Source organism: Triturus cristatus, chromosome 7 (assembly GCF_964204655.1).
Source record: "Triturus cristatus chromosome 7, aTriCri1.1, whole genome shotgun sequence".
NCBI classification, from domain to species: domain Eukaryota; kingdom Metazoa; phylum Chordata; class Amphibia; order Caudata; family Salamandridae; genus Triturus; species Triturus cristatus.
In genome coordinates, this window is record NC_140590.1 from 1,278,625,309 (window position 1) to 1,278,647,296 (window position 21,988).

The following is a 21,988-nucleotide window of genomic DNA, read 5'->3' on the forward strand; positions in this document are numbered from 1 at the left end:
TTTAGGCTTCTCGGAGTGGCCTTTCTTTCTTCCACCAAGCAGCATTGGCGCATTTCCTAAGACACCTTCCCATCATAGATTGTATAAGGCTGCAAAATATCTATGTAGCCTACTGTTTGTGTGTATTATTGGTTAAAGGCATCTTCAAAGAAAGAACCCGTTTTTGACCAGAAATGTCTTCACAGCTCATTTATTTGAAGCCTAATTGGGCATATGCCCAAGTTGTGGAGCAATTTCTCTATAGAACTGTGTCTGAACTCTGAGTTTTCTCGTTCTAATAAAGCTTTCAATTTTGTCTGAGTTTACACCTCATGTTCTCTTCATTCTATACTACACCTGGCAATAGAATACTTCACTCCTAAAATGTGGAGCAACCCCCACTTCACACCGAGCCGCCATCTTTTCTTCTTGTTTTCTGCAAGATGCTGAAGACCTGTCTTTTCAATTACCCAACCTACCATAGGGAGGGCTAGGCATACACACCTGCTCCGTGCCAGGATGCACTCGTGGGTGGTGGTGCGCTTTACAAATACACATAATATAATACCAAGAGCCAGTTATCAGTGACATTAATAATTACATAAATAAGGCGCCCATCCATATTGTACGCTGTGAAAGCAGGAACAAGGACCTTTATGTTGATTTTTTGCTTAGTTTGTTGTTTGTTGTCCTTCCCACACAATTATACAGCCATCTCTGCAGATCACAGGCCCTGCTGCAGTATTGGGAGCAGAACCAGCATGCAAACTATATTTTCACAGTAAGGACTCGGTTTCAGTAATTCTGTATGATGTCCCTGGAGTAGATGACATTGATTTTAACAATAGAATAATTTTGAAACCTACTGGTCACAGGATAACATTTTTCATTAATGATCTCCTTATTCTAGATCTCAAGGTGATCACTGGTTGTTGAATATTTTCTGGCCTTTATTTTCAACAGATGAAAACAGCCAAATGTGCCTAAACAGCAGACCTTTCCTTCGCACTCCGAAGCCTCTGACTTCCAATGCTGAAGAAATGTCTTGAACTTCTTTTATTAGTTCAAATCTTGATTTGAATGTGTCTCAAAAACAAATATTTGCATTGTGAGTGAAGAGACAACAAGAAAAAGGTGAATATTTCCTTTACAACCACTTTGGATACCTTCCTCTTCAAAATGGTACACGAGATTTTTATGCCACACTTTTCTCTTCCCTCCACTTCCCTATCTAACCATTCACAGCTTCCTCACTTTTTCTCTCTCCCTCTCTCTTTTACTCTTATACTTGTTCTTACTTCCTCACGTTTTTGTCCTTCTGATTTCAGGGCTGTGACTGTGAGAGCTGTGCAGGATGCCAGTTCTCCCCGCTCTGCGACTGTGCCTGTGCCTACCAGCCTCCTGACTGTGAGAGCCTCAACTGCATTTGCTTTGAAATCAAGCTTCGGTGAACGTTTGAAGCTGGATCAGAATATGGGTTAAGTTGGACAGATCAAAGTGTCTTTGTATATTTGCTATAGACCCTCATCTGGCGGCCCTTGTGCAAAGTGGGTGTTGGTGGGCAGACAAGAATGTCTGCAGGTGTTGGACGAAGGCCTACTGCCAGCTCTTGGAGGGGCTAATCCTTGGTGGGAAGATCAGACAAGTGCAGAGTATGTGAAAGACCTATCCCTCATTGATTCTGGGATAGCTGGACAAATAGGGTATTAAATGCCTTTGAGGGGCAAAGAGAACACTGGACTCTGCTGAGCCCTTTTAGCAAGACCCGAAATAGATCAGAAGAAAAGTTGATGTCCGACTTTCAAAGAGGGTTGTAGAATTGCTGCCCTCTTCACTGAATAAGAATTCAGGCTGCCTTCCAGAGGACTTCATAGCCCATTGCATTTTGAAGCCATTATGGATTGACTGTATGAGAGGTTAGATTGCCTACCTTGCCAGAGGTATGAGGGAAACCTGCAAATGAAATGGTGGCTAAAGCTCAAATTGCAACCTGTAGAATGAGAAGACATGGATTATGAATAATCCACGCTTACATACCTGATCCTGGGTAAATCACACTATATTTTAGTGCCCAAGTTCTTTACCTGCCAAAAATGGGAGCTTTGTAATGTGGTTGCCCTGGTATTAAGTGCTACATAAAAATATGGATATGTGGTCGTCTGAATGCTTGTGCCCCCAGAGCCGGGCATCTTGGGAGCAAGGAGAGACTGGCAAACAGGTGCTATGAGTGAGTGGGCAAGCTACATCTCATGATTAATTCCCTTGTGCAAGCTTTTTATATTAAATGCAGTTGTGTTGTAATTAGTCCAGCTGAATGTACACCTAGTGAGCATTTAATAAGGGATGTAAACATACCTGTCTTCATGAGGTCATTTAGTAGCTGTGTGGTACTGTGGACATAAGGACACACTCTTGAAAACACATGTCTGCAGTGATCAACTGGGCAGACCTGCGACTCTCTGCTCTTCTCAGGGCACAGGGTGTGATTTTTGGGTGTCCCGTTTTACCTGTGCTCTGATTTCCTTACTAGTGAGGGGTGAAAAATACACATGAAAATATAATGCTTCCAAACACTACCCGAGTTGCCCGCATGTAACAGTTTGTGACCTAGTACATTTGTGGTTATCATAACTGCCAAAGATTTGATGATTTAAATTTACATAAATATTAGTCATACTCTGATCACTTTTGCTCACTAAGGGGTTAAACATCTCAGGATGTTAGCGGGTGAAAGAAAAACCAAGGAAAAAGAGGTAGAAGAAGAACAAATGGGGAATGATTCAGATAATGAATAGAAAACAAAGATGCTAGAGGTGGCGGTGGAGCCGGGCAACGAAGAGGAGTAGCCAAGAAGGTGGAATATCTATATCAAGGGGCAGATGTATCATTGTAGCAGATTGCGAGTCCTTTATAGCGATTTATAGGGAATTGCTATTAAGGACTCTCAAAATGCTATGTAGGTAGTAATCACAATCATTTTTGCGATTCCTACGCATTCCTTAATTGCGGCTCGCAAATTGCGAGTCGCAAATAAGGAATGTCTTCCTATTCATTCATATGGGCCAAGAGGCCCATAGGAATGAATGGGAATTGCGTGCGCAATTTGCAAGTACCCAATAGGTACTCGCAAATTGCGCACGCAATTTCGAGGGTGCAAGGGTTCCTAAAGGACATCCTGTTGCACCCCTGAAATGTGCATGGGTGCACATGTGGTGCACATACATGCCCTAAGGGCATGTATGTGTGCCACATGACACTTTAAATGCATAAAAGTGCATTTTTCAAGGAAATCACAATTTCCCACCAACCTGAAGTTGGTGGTAATTTGCGATTCCTTACAGCAAAATCGCAATTTGTGATGTCTACCAGAATAGCATTTGGGGAATCGCAAATTGCGATTCTCTAAATGCTTGTGCAAAATAGGGAATCGCAAATTTTGCGATTCTTTATTTTACGAGTGGGTTTCTACCTATCTGCATTGCACAAAGCTAAATTGCGATCGCAATTTACCTTGATACATCTGGCCCCATGTGAACATCTTGACAGTCAGTATGCTTTTCCTTAATGTGCTCATCCATTTGTTGTTTGTGACGGTGTTGGAAACGGAGCAAGCTGAAAGCGATGCTTTATTTAGGTGAGCTCTATAAAAAAGAGAGAACGGGCCATCATCGGCTGATCCATATCTGCTGAAAGCAATATTGTGAGTCCAGAGCAAGTTCTTATGGGTCATTAAGTGTGTTGGGGGAAAAGTAAAATGGTTCATAATTTACGTTCCTCAAAATCGACCACCACTGTATCTTTCGTGATCTTTTCCAGGGTCTTTCATGTTATGGATATGTCCTGCGCACATGAGTGACAATGAGGAGTTAGTTGTTTAGAGGAGTGGGCTTTGTTTTGTAAGCCATGTATCTTTTTTTTTAATTTCAAGTATTTTACTGAGTTTTGAAAGAGGAACCAAACAGAGAGAAAGGATGCCATGATACGGCAATGTTAAACACGTATTGTAAAAAATGCATGTAGTGAATCTTATTTCTTGTACAAAAATGCATTACCGGACACAGCAAAAGGAAACTAAGGAAAACATAGCATAAAGTGAACCAAATCTTGTATGAGCAATAAAAGGAGGAAAGATCAAAGTAAGAATTCAATCAGGCAAGTACAGTAGCGAGTATGACAGTCCAGTAGATGAAGGTAGGAACAAGTTTGATTCTGGAAGGCAGTCACCTGACTACAGACAAGGGAGAATGTACGGAAATTATGGTGATTGGACCATATGACCGTGAGGTGGAGGCCTTATGGTGGTTTAGTAGCTGCAAACAAATATCTAGCGCCTTCCATACAGATCTAGGTTGAGGACACCAGGGATAGTTCTGGAGAGAGAAGTTGTCAGCACCTCATAAGTAAGAAATCCAGGATTTAAAAGAGGTGGCAGCAGTGTTCTTCCAATTGTTAAGGACAGACTTGCAGGCTGCAGATAATAGAATGTCTAGCAGTAGACTAGCATTGTGTGACTTGAGGTGTGGATCAAGGAAACCTTGAATGAGTGAAAGAAAATCTTGTTTGAGTCAGAACTCATACTGGGCATCCAAGAAGTCGAATATGCGTTCCCAAAAGCGGGAAGCTGAGCTACAGAAAGAAAGTAGATGTGGGAGGTTGCCAGTGGTTTTATTGCAGTTCCAACACATTGAGTCAGCTCTAAGAAACTTCTTGTGAAGGCAGGACAGGGTCCAGAATGACCTATGTAGGAGTCAGTATTTCATTTGAGATAAGGCGGGAGTTATTTTGTGGGAGCCTACCAATTTCCAAATTCTGTTCTAGTAATCTGAGGAGCGAGTCTCAAGTGGATTCCATTTCCTCAATAGTTTTGAGGTTCAGTGAGTGTTTTTTTGGTCTTAAGAGGTGGTAAAACTTGGAGGACTGGTGTGCGGATTTTGTGAAGGAGGAGAAAATCGTGAAGAGAAAAGGTTCCTCATTTGGCCATTTAGCTTTAGATAGGCTGGCCTTGAGCTTAAGGAAATCGTAAAAGTCTTCATCTTAATGATTATATTGGTGTTATAATTTTCTGAAGGAGGAGGTAGACGGTTGGTACCTAGTTGTTTCAAAACATGAATGCCCATGGTTGCCAGAAAATGGGTTCACCCTATATTTTGATTTTAGAGTTATGCCAGAGAAAGGTCATGTTAGACCGGGCCACTTGGGTCTCTAAAAGTTTGTCAATCCTCCGTAAAGCCCTTTTTGTATTATTAAAAATGTATTTGGCTGGAATGGAGGGTTTGGTTTTAATAGATAAAAGCTCTACAGGATGAATATCACCCACAATTTCTATCTTAACAGTTTGCCAAGTGGGGATATAGTCTAGAGGTTTGGAAAACCATAAGGAACCCTATCTGGCTAAGAAAGCAGTTTGGTAGTTTATAAAAGTCAGCCAAATTCACCCCTCCTAGGTTCGTGGGGAGACACCGTTTTTTTCATGGAGTTTCTGGGGCGCTTTTTCTGCCATAAGAATGTTGTTAGCAACTTTTCAAGTTTTCGAAGGAAGTCATCTGATAGCACAAAAGGAAGCTTACTTATAAGGTAATTCTTAATCGGGGTTATCAACCTCTTGATTGTCTCAATGCAGCCACAACAAGTGATGAATTTGGGGTTACAGTCTTTTTTAGTGTTAAATAGTCATTATGTCAGATGGTTTCTATTAAATCCAAAGAGAACTCAAGTCCTAATATTTTATTAAATGAGGTTGCCAAGACAGACCAGTGGAGTTTAGTAGATCACTAGAAGAAGAGATTGTTTAAGGCCATGACTTCAGATTTGTCCAAGTTAAGCTTATAGATTGCATCCAGGGCATATTCATCTATGGTTTGCAATAGTGGGGGTATTGACAATCTGTCGTTCTCAGTCATGACCAAAATATCATCGTGTATAGCGCCACCTTCATCGAGATTTTGTTGAAGTTAGCATAGGTGATAAAGTTAATTTGAATACTGTGCAGTAGAGGTTCAAGGGACAGAATAAAGAGCGAAGGGGAAAGGGGGTAGCCTTGTCTAGTACTTCTCTCTCAATTAAACGTAGGGGACAGCAAGCCTTCATCCCCTACTCTAGCTGAGGGCCCACTATAGAGGGCCATCTTGGTAAAAGTTTCACCCAGGTTGAACTTAAGGAGGGTTTCACAGAGGAATGACCAGGAGACTCTGTTGAAAGCCTTCTCAGCATCTAAGGTTATCGCCATGGTTTCTGAGTTCGTAGATTTAGCTCTTTCGAAGAAATGCACAGGAGGTGAGTGTTGTCATTAGATAGCCGATTCCTCATGAAACCCACCTGTGTGTAATTAATCAAGCGTGGTAAAAAAAGATTCGAATTTCTTACAGAGAATTTTGGCATATATTTTTGTGTCTAAATTGATAAGATTGGCCTGTAATTCTTAGCCAGGGTCAGGTCTTTAACCTCTTTTGGAATAACCACAATGGTGGCATAACTAGCCTTGCCGTTTATAGCTACCGATGCGGAACAAATGATGAAAGAGATCAAAGAGTGTGGGGTTGAGGATAGAGGCAAATGTTTTATAAAAGCTAGTCGAGAAACCATCAGGACCCAGAGCTTTGTGGGGTTTCAATGTCTTAATAGCCTCCATAACTTCCTCTGATGTCACTGACGAGCAGAAGGTCGTCATCTCTGTATCGGTTATGGTGGGCACATGTAGTTTATTTTGGAAGTCCCTGCGCTATTTAGAAGAGGCTTTTGCATCCTCCTCATGTATAGATTTATAGAAATCTTTGAAGATGTCCAAGATTTTTAGGGTATTCATATGGGTTATGTTCAGATTATCTTTAAGAGCAGTAATGCTTTTAATGGACTGCTTATGTGTCAAATATGCTGCTAACATTTTACCGACTTTATTTGCCTAACAGAGTTTTTGGACTTTTGTATTTGTTAACCCAGACCCCAGCTCTCTCACTCATAATTGTATTGTCTGTGCACTTATTATTATTGAGGGTAAGAACTGACTGTTGGCGCTGGAGAGTTTGCCATGTCTAATAAGCGACAATGCATGATATTGGCATGTGTTGTTATAGCTAGAGCTATAAAAGTAGGGGTTCATACCAGTAAAGTAGAAGAATACTGAAGTTTGAAATCATGTGGTAAAACTGTTGAGAAGTCTCATGATTTCAACATAGATGGTTGATGATTATCCGTTAGAAGATTCTCACTTTTATCCAGGAAGGCCTGTAGATCCCGGTACTAGTTGAAGATGTGATGTTTGCCATCAGCAAGGACCTTGCATTTCTCGGGACCAATGAGGGAGAACAGGAGACTCACATTCTTGGGTCAAGGCCTGAGGGCAAGGAACCCTTTCCTAGTTTCCACTGTGGACTTGGAATAGTCTTGCAAAATGAATATTTTGTGACCGTTCCACAAGATATGGTTGCTTTTACGCATGTGGGTAAGGATTAGCTTTGTGTGTTGATATCTCAGCGGGCAACAGGCAATCTGACATGGAATATTCTTGTTAGAGGGCTTGAATGATAGGACAGGATGTGCCCTTTCTAACTCAAAGTCTTAATAGAGATGTAGTACTGTCACCTGAGAAATACATTTCTCCAAGAAATATAAGCAAGAGTTCGAGGAGCCCTCTTAATTTGTATTGCATCAGTATTGGCCTTGGTGAATTTAGCTAGATCAAGTACTTCCACAAGCGTTTTGAGGATCATATCCATGTTGTTGTCAATATCGGATTTCCCTTTGGTAGGAGAGCCCGGCAGTGGCAGTTCTGCTTTAGTGCATTTATGACTTGTTTTGGATTCTTTTTCAGCCATGATTTCATCTGAAGAAAGACAGTAGGGGGAGTACACCAAACTGCCGCAAGGACTGGGCTCAGAGCGAGGTATCAACTCCCAAAACTGTGCGAGATGTCAATGTGTGTCATTTAGGGACCACACGTGTCTGATTGTAGATTGAGAAGACCGTTGTATTGAGTTGAGGATCAAGGAGGTGGATGCAGTATCCCAATCACTCGGAGAGGGTAGAAATAGGATCTGAATGTCAGAATATCGAGGAAACAGGCATTGGAGAGGTCCAGGGAGAAGACTAGGATTGCCTGTGCTTCACACAATAGCTCCTGGAGCCCTCAAAAGCACAAATTAAGCACAAATTAATAATTAGGATGAAGCGTAGATCGTATTTAGCAACAGCACAAGCGTGAGCACAAATCAGGTGCAGAAACCAGCACGCGGTAGCATGGTGTGATCCAGGGTTAGTATTCTGCACCTTAGCAAACTTTTAATAGGAGAGCCTCCATAAAGGAAAAATCCCAAGAGATTGAAATCGATGCTGCTAAGAAAGCCTTGTGGCAAGGCGCCATCTTGGTTTCAGGCAAAGCGAGAGGTAGTACAAAGCTGGTATTAAGCGTTGTAATGTCCCCAGAAATGTCCTGCATGTACCATTGCAGGTCATACTCCATAGCGATTACAGTGGGAACAGGATCGCCATAGGAAAAAGGCTTACTTGTTATTTGGAATGTGTCCTTAGCTCCTTGCCTGACTCTGATTAGGTCTGTCAGCAAATTTGTTGAGAGGATCGAGGTCGCATCAGTGAGACGGGTGAATAAGGGACAAAAACACCAGTAAACTCCATGCCTGGCAGCAGGCAGTTTCTTAAGGTGCACGAAGTTTCCCATAACAGCTCCTTCTTTTTGTGAGCTGTAGGGCAGTTTGCAGAAAACATTAACTGTGGTTAACATGCCACGGCAGCAGGAAAAACAGAATCAAGCCGCCATTCTCCATCCAAGCCACGCCCCCGTAAGCCATGTGTCTTTTAAAGTCCCAAAATGTGTCAGGCCTCTATGAAATGTCTGGCCCTTTATCTATTCTTGCTCTGGCTTCAGTATTGGCTCTGTACCCACTGCCTTGTGCTTTAGCCTTTGTGCCAGTTCTAATTGTAATACGGACAGGAAAAATTCCTGTCTTTTTGATCCCAGTGAACTAATCGGGCCCCAAGGTTCATGCACATCCAGCAAACCACACTAAAGTTAATAGCAAACAAAAATGCCTTTTCAACAGAAATTGCATCTGACCCCTGCCTTAGTACTATATACTTTGTTGTATTGGGTCTGGTTTAAAACCCCAATATGACCTTTGTACTGTAGACTTTGCTGTATTGGGTATGATTTCAAACTGCTGCAATGGCTTCTATACTGTTCTTGTTTGTCCTTTGCCAACCATTCCCCACTTGTTGCCAGTTGTTCAGGATTTCTTACCCTTTAACCATCCTAGGCCTGTGTGCTGAGTCGAGCTTTCACCCCTCCCCCCGCTTTGCCCTTTGTTACAGCCCTTGTGTCCTTCCTCTCTGGCCTTTACATTGAGTGTGGAGTTCCACATTTGCTCACATCCTTCGTTCCTCTTGGTCATGTTTTTATACTGGTTTCAGTGTCACCTGACTCCTTTAGATGTTTTGTACACGGTTCTGGGCCCAACTACTCTCCGTCATCTGCGATCATCAACCTGGCTTATTCAGCTCTAACCTAGAATACCTGAAGCTATTAAGACCCTCTGCCTTTAATTGAGAATCCTCTTTCGAATATTCTTGGGAAGATAGCGGCCATCTGCAACTAACCATCCAGACCTTTAACTTATTCATTTTGTGTTTTTCATTGTTATTGTTCTACTTTGCCGGATCTAAGTATTTTTGTTTACTCCTTCATATACATTATGACCAGAAATGCAGGCGAAGTCACAGGTGTCGCAGGGAGTACAGTGCAAGTCTATTCTGTACCTCAAAATGTAGTACCCTGGGAGAGTTGAAGAGGTCCATCGTATACATGGTAGTACAGGAAAAGCACTTTATATCGCTGGCATTGTACTAGAGATCCTGAATAGGATCTGTCACTCTGAAATATGTTAGAATAGAAGAAAGCATAGCCCACTATGTATGTTGATTACGGGTCAAGTTGATAAATTATTAATTTGATGTTTAGCAAATTGTTGTTTTAATGATTTGACAACCAAATCCAACAGACTAGCAACTAGAAAAAACTGTTAGAGAATTTTGGTACAAATAAAAAATATTGGGCTGCAATAATCTGTCTACTGATTTTTACCACAACCTATATTGAACTAGAGACACTAAGGCAAGACACCAGGAGCTAAGTACATAGTAAATAGCCATGCCCATTCTCCTGACCATTTTCTAAGGTGGTGAGGACTAAGCAGGGGAGATGCACGGGTGAGAGAAAGAAGGGGGAGCGATGACATAAGCCAGGAAAATGTTATTGTAATAGGTAAAATGGAGGAACTCCCAGCTTATATGAAAGGGACAGCAATGGAAAAAAGAACTGAGTAAGGGGAGAGAAAAGAGTTGTGGGGTTTAGCCCCCATAAAAAAAGGCATGATGTACAATGTCATTTTAGAGTACCAAGACTGCGATTTACTAAACCACAAGGTTTGTGACTGCGAATTCATTTTTTTAATGAACTAATCCTGTTTTGCGAACCAGTAACCGTGTACCAGAATGCAAAACAAATTTAGAAAAGTATAAGGAAACAATGCTTGGAAGGTGCGCTTTTTGAAAAATTATGATCTGGTCTGTATCAATGTTTTGTGATTGAAATCGAGTCACAAAACATTGAAAAGTTATCAACTTTCGAGTTGGGGTGGTAACACATTTGCAAAAGGGACTGGGTCCCCCTGGGATCTTTTCCCCTTTGGGAATGTAAATAAAATGTTTGTTGGGAAGAAGACAGTGGTCTGGGTGACCACTGCCAACTCGCAAACAAACTTAAAAGAAAGGTTTACTTAATTTAAATGCGGTCACAGACATGGTGGCCTGCTGAGCCGAGCAGGCCACCATCCGTGTGATGGTATGCAATTGTAAAGAGTTGCAATCTGTCACCTAGCTCATGAATATTGATGAGGTAGATCAGGTTGCGACCCACTAAGATTTTGCATTTTGTGAAGCGATCTATAAGTACATAGGTTGGTTCGCAACGTTCTTTTCCATTCGCAAAAACTCTGTGTACATTTTGTGACCACTTCTTGCTAATGGACATTCAGGCCCAATGTATCATATAAGAATTTCTTTGACAAAATGCAGACCTCCATGGATTCTCTTAATTTAACCTTAGAATGCAAAACACATTTTCATATTTCTTCTATTGGCGCATGTTGGATTTAGCAAGGAAACAAATTGCTGACGTTTGTGAGTTTAAGATAAAACAGTAAAGGACAACCCTCCATTATCGCTGCAAATTCCAGGGAGGTTCCAAGTATCCCAAGAAGTGCAGGGCAAGACTTAGTTTCCCAGTGAGGCTTTGAGGGTTTACTGGCATCCCTGCAAACACAGACCGGTCCGAGAATTACTAGTAATACCGGAGAAAACCCTAGTGTCACTGAGCTTGCAGTTAATGTATCTTTTAGTCTTGGGAATAAGTTCCCTTTCATTGAAGAAGACTCCGTAGACAATCATTTTCAGCTTCAGAGTGCCATCCCCTCATTCAAAACTACTCTTTCGGATTCGGGGAAAAGGAACATTGCAACAACTGGGATCCACTCAATGTTGTGATGAGCCTTCCCAGCCTGAGGAACAGCACAGACAAAATGCTGGTTTTCTTCTTGGCAAGTTTATCCTTTGCTCTTCCTTCACCTGAAGCATGTAACTTACGCCTAGGTATACTTTGGCCATCAAGCACTCACTCTGACTGTTCCAGCTAAGCTTTGCTGGATGTGACCTGGCATCTGCACTTTAAAAAAAGGTGCTTTCTATGCCCCCCCCACCAGCTCTCACCGTTCCCTCTAGGCCAGACTGCATCTTTGCTTTATACCAACAAATTGTTTAATACGTTGTTTTCAATATTTTGTGAAGTCTATGGATTGTTTTGATAAGCATGTGTATGTTTTAAATACAAATGAAGATTTATTTTTCTACAGAAATGTGTTTGTAGTGCACAGGTGTTGTTTTCATGGTTTGCCCTATTTTTGTGTGTTGCTTTTTGTATCACAATAAAGTTTTGCCAAGATTTCTTTGTGATGTCTGCTTTATTTTCTTGTCATTTATGGGCTTTTCCTGATATTGAGGAAAAAGTGTGAATCTGCTAAGCCCTCTTCAGAGGAGCCTGCTCAGTGAGCATGAAAGCAGGGCATGCTTTCATGGATTGATGTAGATGTCTTGTTACCGCAGGGTTGCCGTTAAGTGGTAGGCCAGATTGACATTCCGTATGAGACCACGTGCTGCAGTGTTCATCTCTTGTTCCGAAGTTCAGAGTTTTCCTGGGAGTAAAGTAGCAAATGTAACAGATGCACAAGAGGTGAAGGTTGTCTGAGCCCTGAGCTATATCAATGTTGAATTTGTACAAAAGCTGTGAGGGGATACAGTTGTTGAATATGGCACAATGTGTGTCAGTCCCTTGGGTAGCCCATGCAAATAATAGCAGAAATGCACAGGCAACAAATGATGTTCTCAATTTTAAAATAATACACCTAATGTATGTGGATCCCTGTCCTGGAGTGATGTCAGTTAATCAGTCAATCACAGGTAGGAAAAATCAATGCATTGTTGAGAATCTTTCCAAGGCCTACAACAGCATCAGTCTTAACGTTCAGAAATTATAGTAACCCTGCCCTTTTTGGTAAATTTGAATAAAGTGCATGAGATGTGGAGATCTTTCAGGAAATGGTCTGCAAATGAGAAGAATGTCGAATGTACATTCTCCAAGTAAGTGAAGAGAGAATCTGGATTTCATTAAAGACACAGAGGCTAGCATTATGCATATTACTGTTATTGCCAGCTCCTTGCAGTACTTTAAAAAAACATCACCTACAACAAAAATTCCAGAACTTGGACTGTCCCTTAAACCTATATAAACTCCATCACAGCAGCCATCTTCCTATTTTAAGCTGCTACGGTCCCATGACTCCAAATCTTTAAAACATCCATAATGTAACTATATTATATGTCTCCTCCTTTAATGGGTATCTGAAGCAAACAATAAATCACATGTAAAAGATTTTCAATTATCTCCTCATACAGAATCCCTAATACCTTGCCTAAAACATTTCTCTTACCATCCACTCCCTCTCCAAATACTTACCGGGGAGGGAGGGATAATGCTAGCCTCCATGTCTTTAATGAAATCCAGATTCTCTCTTTATTTACCTTGAGAATCTACATTCCAGGTCAATACCGAAGGCTAACATTATGCATGTTCAAAGCTGTGTTAACACCACAGACAACACATGTTCCATAGGTTTTAAATAATATTTTGCAAACACATCAGCATTTGACCAATCAGCCACATGCAAAATTTCCTCTAAACGTTCACCTGACGTGTAAACTTTACTTGCCATTGCCCCTCTCACTGAATGTGCTCCATACTCCTTCAAACTTATACCTGCATCACACATGCAAGACCTTACCCAACGTGCAATCGTTGCCGAAGTAACTGGCTTCCAAGGCTTCACGTAAGAAATCAACAACTGGTTATCTCAATGCCTTCTGAATTCCTCCATTCTATTATCATATTCCCCTAAACAATTCACCATACACAACTTAGGATAATCCGCATATTTTGGATAAAAATAGAGGATTACATGCTCTTCCTTCTTTTAGTTATCCCAAAAATTACTCCATCAGGATTATAAAACCTATTTCCAATATCTAAAGCTTTTACGTTAGATACTCTCCTAAAAGATATCAAACACAATAAAGTTGCCATCTTTCCTGAAAACTGCTTCAAATTAAAAAACCTATTCATAGGTCAACCCTCAAATAAGTGACGAAGTAAACTGGCATCCCACAAAGAATTGTACCTGGGTTTGGGTGGTCTCTGCAACGTAATACCCTTCATGACTCTGCAAATCAGCTGTACTCTTCCTATGGAACAACCTCCTACCAAACCATGACCCGCTGCAACCGCAGACCTACGGCAATTTATAGTTCTGTAACTTAGTCCTTTCTGAAATAACGGTGATCAAAAAATTGACAATTCTATGGCAGTTGCTTCCACGGGATCCAAATCCCTTTCCATTTACCAACAAACCCATTATTTCCATCCTCCAACTTATCTTTTTCTTGTACCAGGTGTCCAAGATTCTCTGAGTAAATCCTGAGCCTGTTGCGAAAGTTCTGCGAACTGCACTCCTCACCTGAAATCTTACAAACAAGAAGGCTCAATGCTACAACCAAATGATGAAAAACTCCTTCTGCTCCTAATAGAATGTCCTCTGACTCTGGAACTAAAAACGGTTCCTCTATTGCCATCTCCAACAGTCCTGGAAACCAGGCTTGTCCTGCCCAAAAAGGCGTCACAAAAACTACCTGGCACCTCTGTCTCCTCACCGTCAATAATACCCTCTGAATCATTGCAAATGGAGGAAAATCATATCCCTGAATCTTCCTCCAATCTTGCTGAAATGCATCCACCTCCTCTGCTAATGGATCCGGTCTCCAACTGTAGTAACAATCCAACTGGTACGTTACTCTCGGCGCAAACCAATCCACCTCTAGAGGACCCCAAACCTGAAATATCCTCTGAAAAATCTGTACATTGAGCTTCCAGTCTCTGAAATCCCTGAGATAGCTCGAATTCCAGTCTGCTACATATTTTCTTGTCTCAGAAGATATTCTGCCTGTAACCCTATTTTTTGGTCTAGACAGTATCTCTAAATCTTCTTGGCTATCTTAGTTAAACTCTTCGATCTGCCTCCACCGAAGCGGTTTATATAGCGAACCGCTGAAACATTTTCCATCTTCAATAAAACATTGAAGTTCCTTAACTTTTTCCCAAAACTCTGCAAAGCATACAGACCTGCCCTCATCTCCAAACCATTTATGTGTTCCAAATTCTCCTCCAAGGACCATCTCCCTCCAGTTTCCTGATCTTCTAAACACGCCCCCCCAACCAAAGAGCCTGTCATCTGTCTCTATTGCAAAATACGGGCAAACCCCAAAAATTGCACAGCCATTCCAAGCCTCTAGATTGTCCAACCACCATACGAGCTCCTCTGTAGCGTCCTCTGATAGAGAAACCTCATCTCCATGCCACAAGCCTTTCCTCAAACTGTAAACCCCTGTAATGAAGCAGGCCAGAGAAAACTGCCTGAATAGAAGAAGAAAACAAGCCAATCATTCTCGCCAAAGCCCTCAAAGTTACTTCTTTCTTCTTCAATAAACCCTTCACCTTTTGACTACCTTCTTTTCTGGCAGACTCCGAGTCTTCTCCGTCGTGTTCACCAAGAAACCCAAAAATTCCAAACATTGCCTGGGAATCAGTACAGACTTTTCTCTGTTGATCAGAAATGCCAATCCTTCCACATGACCTACAGTTACAAGCGGATGCTTCTCCAATTCCTTCTGACTCTGCGACATTAATAAAAAACGGCCAGGTACATGATCAATCTTATTCCTCTCTCCCAGAGGAACTTTGCCACTGGTCTCATAACCTTTGTAAAACATCACGGTGCAGATGCCAAACCAAATAGTAGGCAACAAAACTGGTACAGTTCTAACCACCTGAACTGAAGGAACCTGCAACTCTTTTCCGCTATTGGAATTGAAAAATACGCATCCTTCAGGTCCAATCTCACCAACCAATTGCTCTCTTGCAATATATCTCCTTCCCTCTATCTTGAAGTGTCTGTAAATATGAAATTGATTCAACCCTCTCAGATTTATCTAGGATCTCCAACTCTTGTCTTTCTTCCTGACCAAAACAATTGTACTTATAAGCTTCTGATCTTCCTCGGACACTCTCTCTATAGCTCCTTTTTGTAACATCTCCTTTACTTCTTTCCCTACTAAAACCTGTAACTCTTTTTGAAAAACCAACTGCCTTGGTTCTCTCAGTTGCATTGGTTCCTTCACAAACTCCAAAACATAACCTTGAATTGAGAGAAGTGCCCACCGATCCTTTGTTAGTACTTCCCAATTTTTTTACAAACCATCACAACCTTCCTCCTACCTCTTTTGGGATAGAACCAAAAGCAGTCCTCAAACTCACCTTGAGTTCCTTGAGTAAACTGTGCTCTTCCTCTTGATTGACGCATCCTGCCCGCTCTACCTCTTTGAGGATAAAATCCTGTCACAGACTGAAATCTTCTAAACGTCCCATGTCCTTGGGACTGATACTGAGCCCTTGTGAATGATCGGCCAGGGCAACGGGCCCTTGCCCCGTCCCAATCAAAAACACCTCTTCCGAACACCCTTCTCATAGATGACTGGGCCTGGTGAAGGTAGAAACATACTTCCCAACTCCCTTCACCAATCCCTCTCCAAATAAATAACCTTTTGGGTCCTCCTTAGGCTCATTCTTAGCAAACTCTCCCAGATTTGGACTTATTCTCATTAAAACTGCTTTGTGTCTCTCAGCAGTTAATACAGCATTTGCGTTCCTGAGGAAGCAAATTGTCCTCTGCGACCATCCACCATCAACTCATTATCTACTTGTACACCTTTAATTTTTGCTTCCTCCGCTAAGTCCAGTATTCTGGCCAGTGCCCCCAAAATATCCAATAATCTATCCTGATACTGCTTAGTGCCCTCTCTAATCCTTTCCTAGGATCACAACCCATCTTAAACAGGAAACTGATTAAATCAGGATCCAAATCGGGCATCATACAAGTTTTGCTTTCAAACACTGGCCAAGAGCACTCCGCCTTCATTAAAGTTCTGGCCTCCTTCTCTAAAGGCCTTCTTATCCAAAGTGTAAAAAAATCTTCCATATGAGGAAGTGGTCACCAGTCTGCGCTTCTGGGATGTCTTGTCATCTCAAGACTGAACATATCCTCGCCCTGAGGATATTTTCCTTTCTTTGTTTTTCCACCTTGTCCATATCCATATCCCAACCATCGTCAATATAGTGATCCAAAATTAATTCATCATCTTCATCCCCATATTCCTGTGTGTAATCATCCTCATGTGAATTCTCACTATCATTTGTGCCGCTAAGGACATCCTTTTTAGGTCTTGTGCCTAGCGTTGCAGTGCGCAGCACTGCTCGCGCAGCGAGTGACCTCTTGTACGGTGCTAGAAAACGGAGTCCGGAATCGCACACACTCGTGCGTGTGCTTTTCCTTTTGGCTTCTACTATTGGGCTTTGCGTGCGTATTTTTTACAAAGAGAGCATGCAATAGGCCAAAGGCGGTCACATTGCTCCGCCCATGGCCTATTGGTGTCTGTTACGCTGCCATGTGGTTTCAATTATCGTGCCCAGACACGGGCGCGATAATTGAAACCACATGGCTCGCTATAGCTCGCGCACACCACTCGCGGGTTTCAGTGTACAACACCTGGAATCTGTCCCTCATCGACGTTGGCGCTTTCCCTCCCTGGAGGTGCTGCTGCTCCGCTGCATGTAGACCTGGCCCCATTGTCTACAGAGAAGCGTCGCTGGTGCCCGGGAAGGGTCTTCAGCCCCCGGAAAGTAGGTGCCACTCAGCACCAATGACGCCCCAGCCCCCGTCTGCAGGAGAACGCCCTCCCGGGGTGCCCCTTGTAGGTGGAGGTGCTGGATAGGAACCTATTGTCCCGAAGGAGCTCTGCTCAAATCCCCGCTTGTACATTAGCGGTGGAGCCCGCGGGGTATCGGGCTTGAAATGAATCCGCTGCGCCACTGTTGCCTTTTGGAGCTGGTTCCTCGCTCTCACCAATCATTTGTCTCATCTAGGCTCTTAGCGGTGCACGCTGGATGGGGGGGGTGTCTTCGCCTCTAGAATACCCCTTGTTTTGGCTTGGCCGCAAGCACGCAAGTGAGGCCCGAAAACACTCTCGCGCTGCAGCTGGCTCCAGGTGCTCACGTTTGTTAACTGGTCAAAATGGATTTCTGCTTGGGATAAAACCCCATCGCATGTCCATGGCTAATGAGGAGTCCTCGCCAGCGTCACGCTCTGTTTATTATTCACTGCCATTTTATCTTCTTCTCATCTCCGTTGCCAAGCCTTGTGGGAATTCCAGTTGGCCAGTTATCCGATGCGGTGACAGGACCCGCTTGGGAAACAATGGGTTTCCAGACATCGACTGCATTGGTACAAGCAAAGGTGGCCAGGGGAGTTCTGCTGGTTAATTAAAAACACAGGCACAATTATTGGCATCAGGAAGCAGGTAAAAGATGCACCTGAATTCCATTAGACTTTTCATGGGGCTGCCCGCGGTGAGCCCTGTAGATGTTTACATTACGATGACATTTTGAATTTACTATTTATAGTGGGAATACCATCATGTTTCTGTAGTAAATGTATCTATTTAGTGTATTCTGCTTATTGTAATGTAGTATTTTTGAGAGGTTGATACAATTTTTTTTAAAGAACAGGCTAAATAAACAAACATTCTGTATGGCTAATGGTGGTTTTTAATATCCCTTAAAGCCCACTGTTCCGAGGGGGGCTTGAACGAATGGCCCCAGTGCCCATGCGATTGTGGCAATGAGAGCTTATTTGAAAGGAGTGAAATCGGGGCCTCGGAAACCGTTATTGTTATTGCTGGGTTCAGACAATAGGCTTTGCACGCTCAGGTAGTCCTGTAACAGTAACTCGGTGGTTCAGTGCACTTGCTGCGTTGGACCTGAAGGTCAAAGCCAAGGTTCTAGTCGTAACCAGCCTGGTGTCTTTATTGTCAACAAAACGAGGAGCGTAGAGTTCAGTGGTAACGACACCTGTTATTTACTGCGTTGAGAGACGATTCGTTTCGCTGTGCGCTCGCTATAAAATGCTGGTTGTTAATGTACTCCTATAAAAGGTGGGGTAAATGCTTTTGTTGTGCTGAATCACTGCACAGTGGCAGCGAACATGCGCCTGGCCTTGGCGTGGCGTTGTTTCCACATGCCTAGCTGCCTCTGGTGAGGGCGGGTCAACAGTCCTAGCGAGGAATGGTTATTTAATGCAAATTTTATAATTTACGTGGCTCGCCATTGTTTCTCGCAAGGTGTCTCCCAGAGTCGCTCATATCTGTCTGCCCCTCCCCATTCCTGACAGACATTTGCTGGCATGGTGGACCATCTGTCATTCTTGAGGGGGTGTCTGTCATTCGGAAGGGGTTCTTCTTCGGGGTATGCTCGTCGGCGTTGTTCCGGTGCTTGTGATGTTTCGCTCCCCCAGAGGGTGAGCCTCTGTCGTGAGGCGGTGCTTGGAAGCATACATGCAATGTTGAGTTTAGGGTGTATTCGCTACTCTTGGGTTTTGAGGTCTGTTTAATTGTATCTTTAGTCCTATGTTTAATGCAACACCAATAGCTCAAACTTTAATAATGCGAGAGATTGCATTTCAAATGCTTGTTTGTGATGCGATGGACACCCTCATCATTTGTGACGCTTGGCACGCCTTTATTTTTAGCCATAAACCTGACACCAGCCTCAATTATTCTTTGATTTCTTCCTTCTCTTGCCAAATCATTTTTCTTTATTTCTCTCATGTTCCTCTACCGACCAGTATTATTCATCGTCCGAGCATTCCACTGCCTTTCCTTTCCTCCTTGAAACGTTCTCTAAAGCCTCCTTTACAGAAGTTCTAACCTTCTCCTGCACCAATTTCCTCAAATTTGCATCCCCTACGCCTGAGGTTTGGGCTCCCTCCTCATTCATCTCCATTTTTTTTTAAAATATATATATATATACTACTCACTACTAGCTCCAACACACATCCTCACCGAATCCCTCTCACCATACAAATCCAGATGCGACAAGCAACTTGCCATCTGACCTTTTGTAAACGCACTGATGTGAACAACTAAACAAATGAGAGGGTAATTCACTCGTGATAACTAACATTTCTATGGCAGTATTAAGGGGTACTATACCCACGATCCAACAATCCGATAGAGCACGCCAATCATGGAGACAGACTGCATAAGTTTAACTATTTTGTTTCTATACCAGAGTATATATATTTTTTTGAAATGCTAATCTTGCGCATCTGTGACATTAACAGTGATATATAATTTTTTTTTGCTTGACATGTGAATATGTGGACTCACCAAAGTATGTTGTCTGTGTCGTTCCACTGCATGCTGTGTCGTGCACTTCACTGTTTCTTTAAATATACGAGGAACTGGCAGAAGGTCATGTGACCAAGATCTCGTTTGAGATCGAAAAGCGTCGTTTGTTTGCCAAATAAACCCGTAATACTTTCACTTTTGAAACCGGGGTGGCTCGCTATTTCCCCGCCAGGATTTCGGGGATATATAAATATATATATATTCAGTGAAAAAACCATAGGTTTCACACATGTTATAGTTAGCTGGACATTTTACTGATAATAAACCAATTAAATTCCCCCGTTATAGTTAGTGCAGGCAACTATAACTCACACGACCGCAATCCTCTGCTGATGCTAATACTGTATTTAGACAATTATTTGCCCATGTCTTCTTCCATTAAATTTTAGCTATACATATATTACAAATATTTTTTTTTCATAAAGACACATATCTCATCAGCAGAGGATTGCGGTCGCGTGAGTTATAGTTGCCTGCACTAACTATAACGGGGGAATTTCATTGGTTTTTTATCAGTAAAATGTCCAGCTAACTATAAAGTGTGAAACCTATGGTTTTTTCACTGAATTTGCAAGGTTTTTTAAATGCTAATTCCTAACTATAACGTGTGTGAAACCTATGGTTTTTTCAGTGAATTTGTACGGTTTTTTAAATGCTAAGTTACTTTACGCCATTCGTGGCGTGCGCGCCCACTTAACGCAGTTCGTTCCGTGCGCGCACGGTGCGCTTCGTGCACCGTGTGCGCACAGTGAGCACGTTCGCGCACCGCGCGCCCACTTTACACAGTTACTGCCGTGGATGGGCCATGTACGCACGATGCGCTTCGCGCACCGTGCGCACATGGAGGACATATTCAGCGCTTCGTTGTGAAAGGTAAGCATTATTATTTTGAAACAAATTAAAAATGCCATGCACAAATGGTTCCTTCCGGACACCATTTGCGCACGGGGTGGGGAGAGTTTGGTAAGCGTAATCGGCGATTTTTCGTAAAAAAATAAAAATGATTTTTTGGCCTTGGGGGTACTTTGGGGACACATACATCAAAGCCAGGTGGTTAGGAGCTGTCTAACCAGTCCCTTTATATGTTTTTGGCCTTTGTTTATCCTCTCCCAGGCAGAGTGCGAGAGAGAAAATGGCGGACGGCGCTTCCTGGTTTCGACCGATTCGAATGTTTACTAAGATCTAACAGCCAGTCAGAATCGCGCTCGCGCACGTCACCGTACGCGTACGGTAAGCTTACCGTAAGCGCACGGTAAGCGCACCGTAAGCTGGCTCAGATATATATATTGATTTAAATGCTATTTTCTCAGGAACTACTGAACAGATTTACACCAGACCTACAAAAGGCACTTCCTTGACCTGAGGACTACCTCTCTGCCAAATTTCAAGTAACTCTGTTCAGCCGTTCGGGCTGTAGCTGTGTCTAAAGGTCCTATGGAAAAATGCATGGGAAAAACGCGTTTTGGGACCCCCCTTTTTTCTCAACCCCCGCTTGATGAATCCCCCCGAGACTTTCAGGGTAGGAGCGGAGCGTAGCGCCCCACCTATTTTGAAAATTTCGCGAGGATTCGTCGACCGGCGCCAAAGTTATTCCAAATAGAATGTTGCGGATTTCCTATGGAAACATGGTCCTAACTATAACTACCTACTGGCGACTGCCAGTAGGTAATATATATATATATATATATATATATATATATATATATATATATATCTATCCAAACGAAAGGTGCTCCACAATGAAGGCGCCACACACAGCGTTAATTTTCCTTTCTTTATTGCAGGGCTACAGAGCATTCAAAATTGCAGTTTCAGCATAGCAATATGCCAAACTCGCCATACGCGTTTCAGGCCTTCCTTGGCCCTTGATCACTGGCTTGGCAGCAGGAGGAAAGGCAGCAACAACTGACATCACATTGGCAATCAATTTATAAGTCCCGCCCCAATGGGCGTTAACACTTGGTGCATTCTGGTCTTGTAAGTTCATTTTTGTTCAATCCATAGTGGATGCCGCCTCATTATTCTCCTAATTTGTCTCATT

The 21,988-nt window shown here is 42.6% G+C and overlaps 1 protein-coding gene across 2 annotated transcripts in view; it reads left to right on the forward strand.

The window, feature by feature from the left end:
- Positions 1-11,983, forward strand: part of LOC146811827 (uncharacterized) — a 188,233-nt gene extending 176,250 nt beyond the window's left edge. For both annotated transcript variants that reach the window (XM_085618818.1, XM_085618819.1), the window contains one exon: positions 1,308-11,983. In XM_085618818.1, coding sequence (XP_085474944.1) covers positions 1,308-1,430 — 123 coding nt within the window. In that variant the 3' untranslated portion in view covers positions 1,431-11,983. The remainder of the gene's footprint in view (positions 1-1,307) is intronic.
- The last annotated feature ends 10,005 nt before the right edge of the window (positions 11,984-21,988 follow it).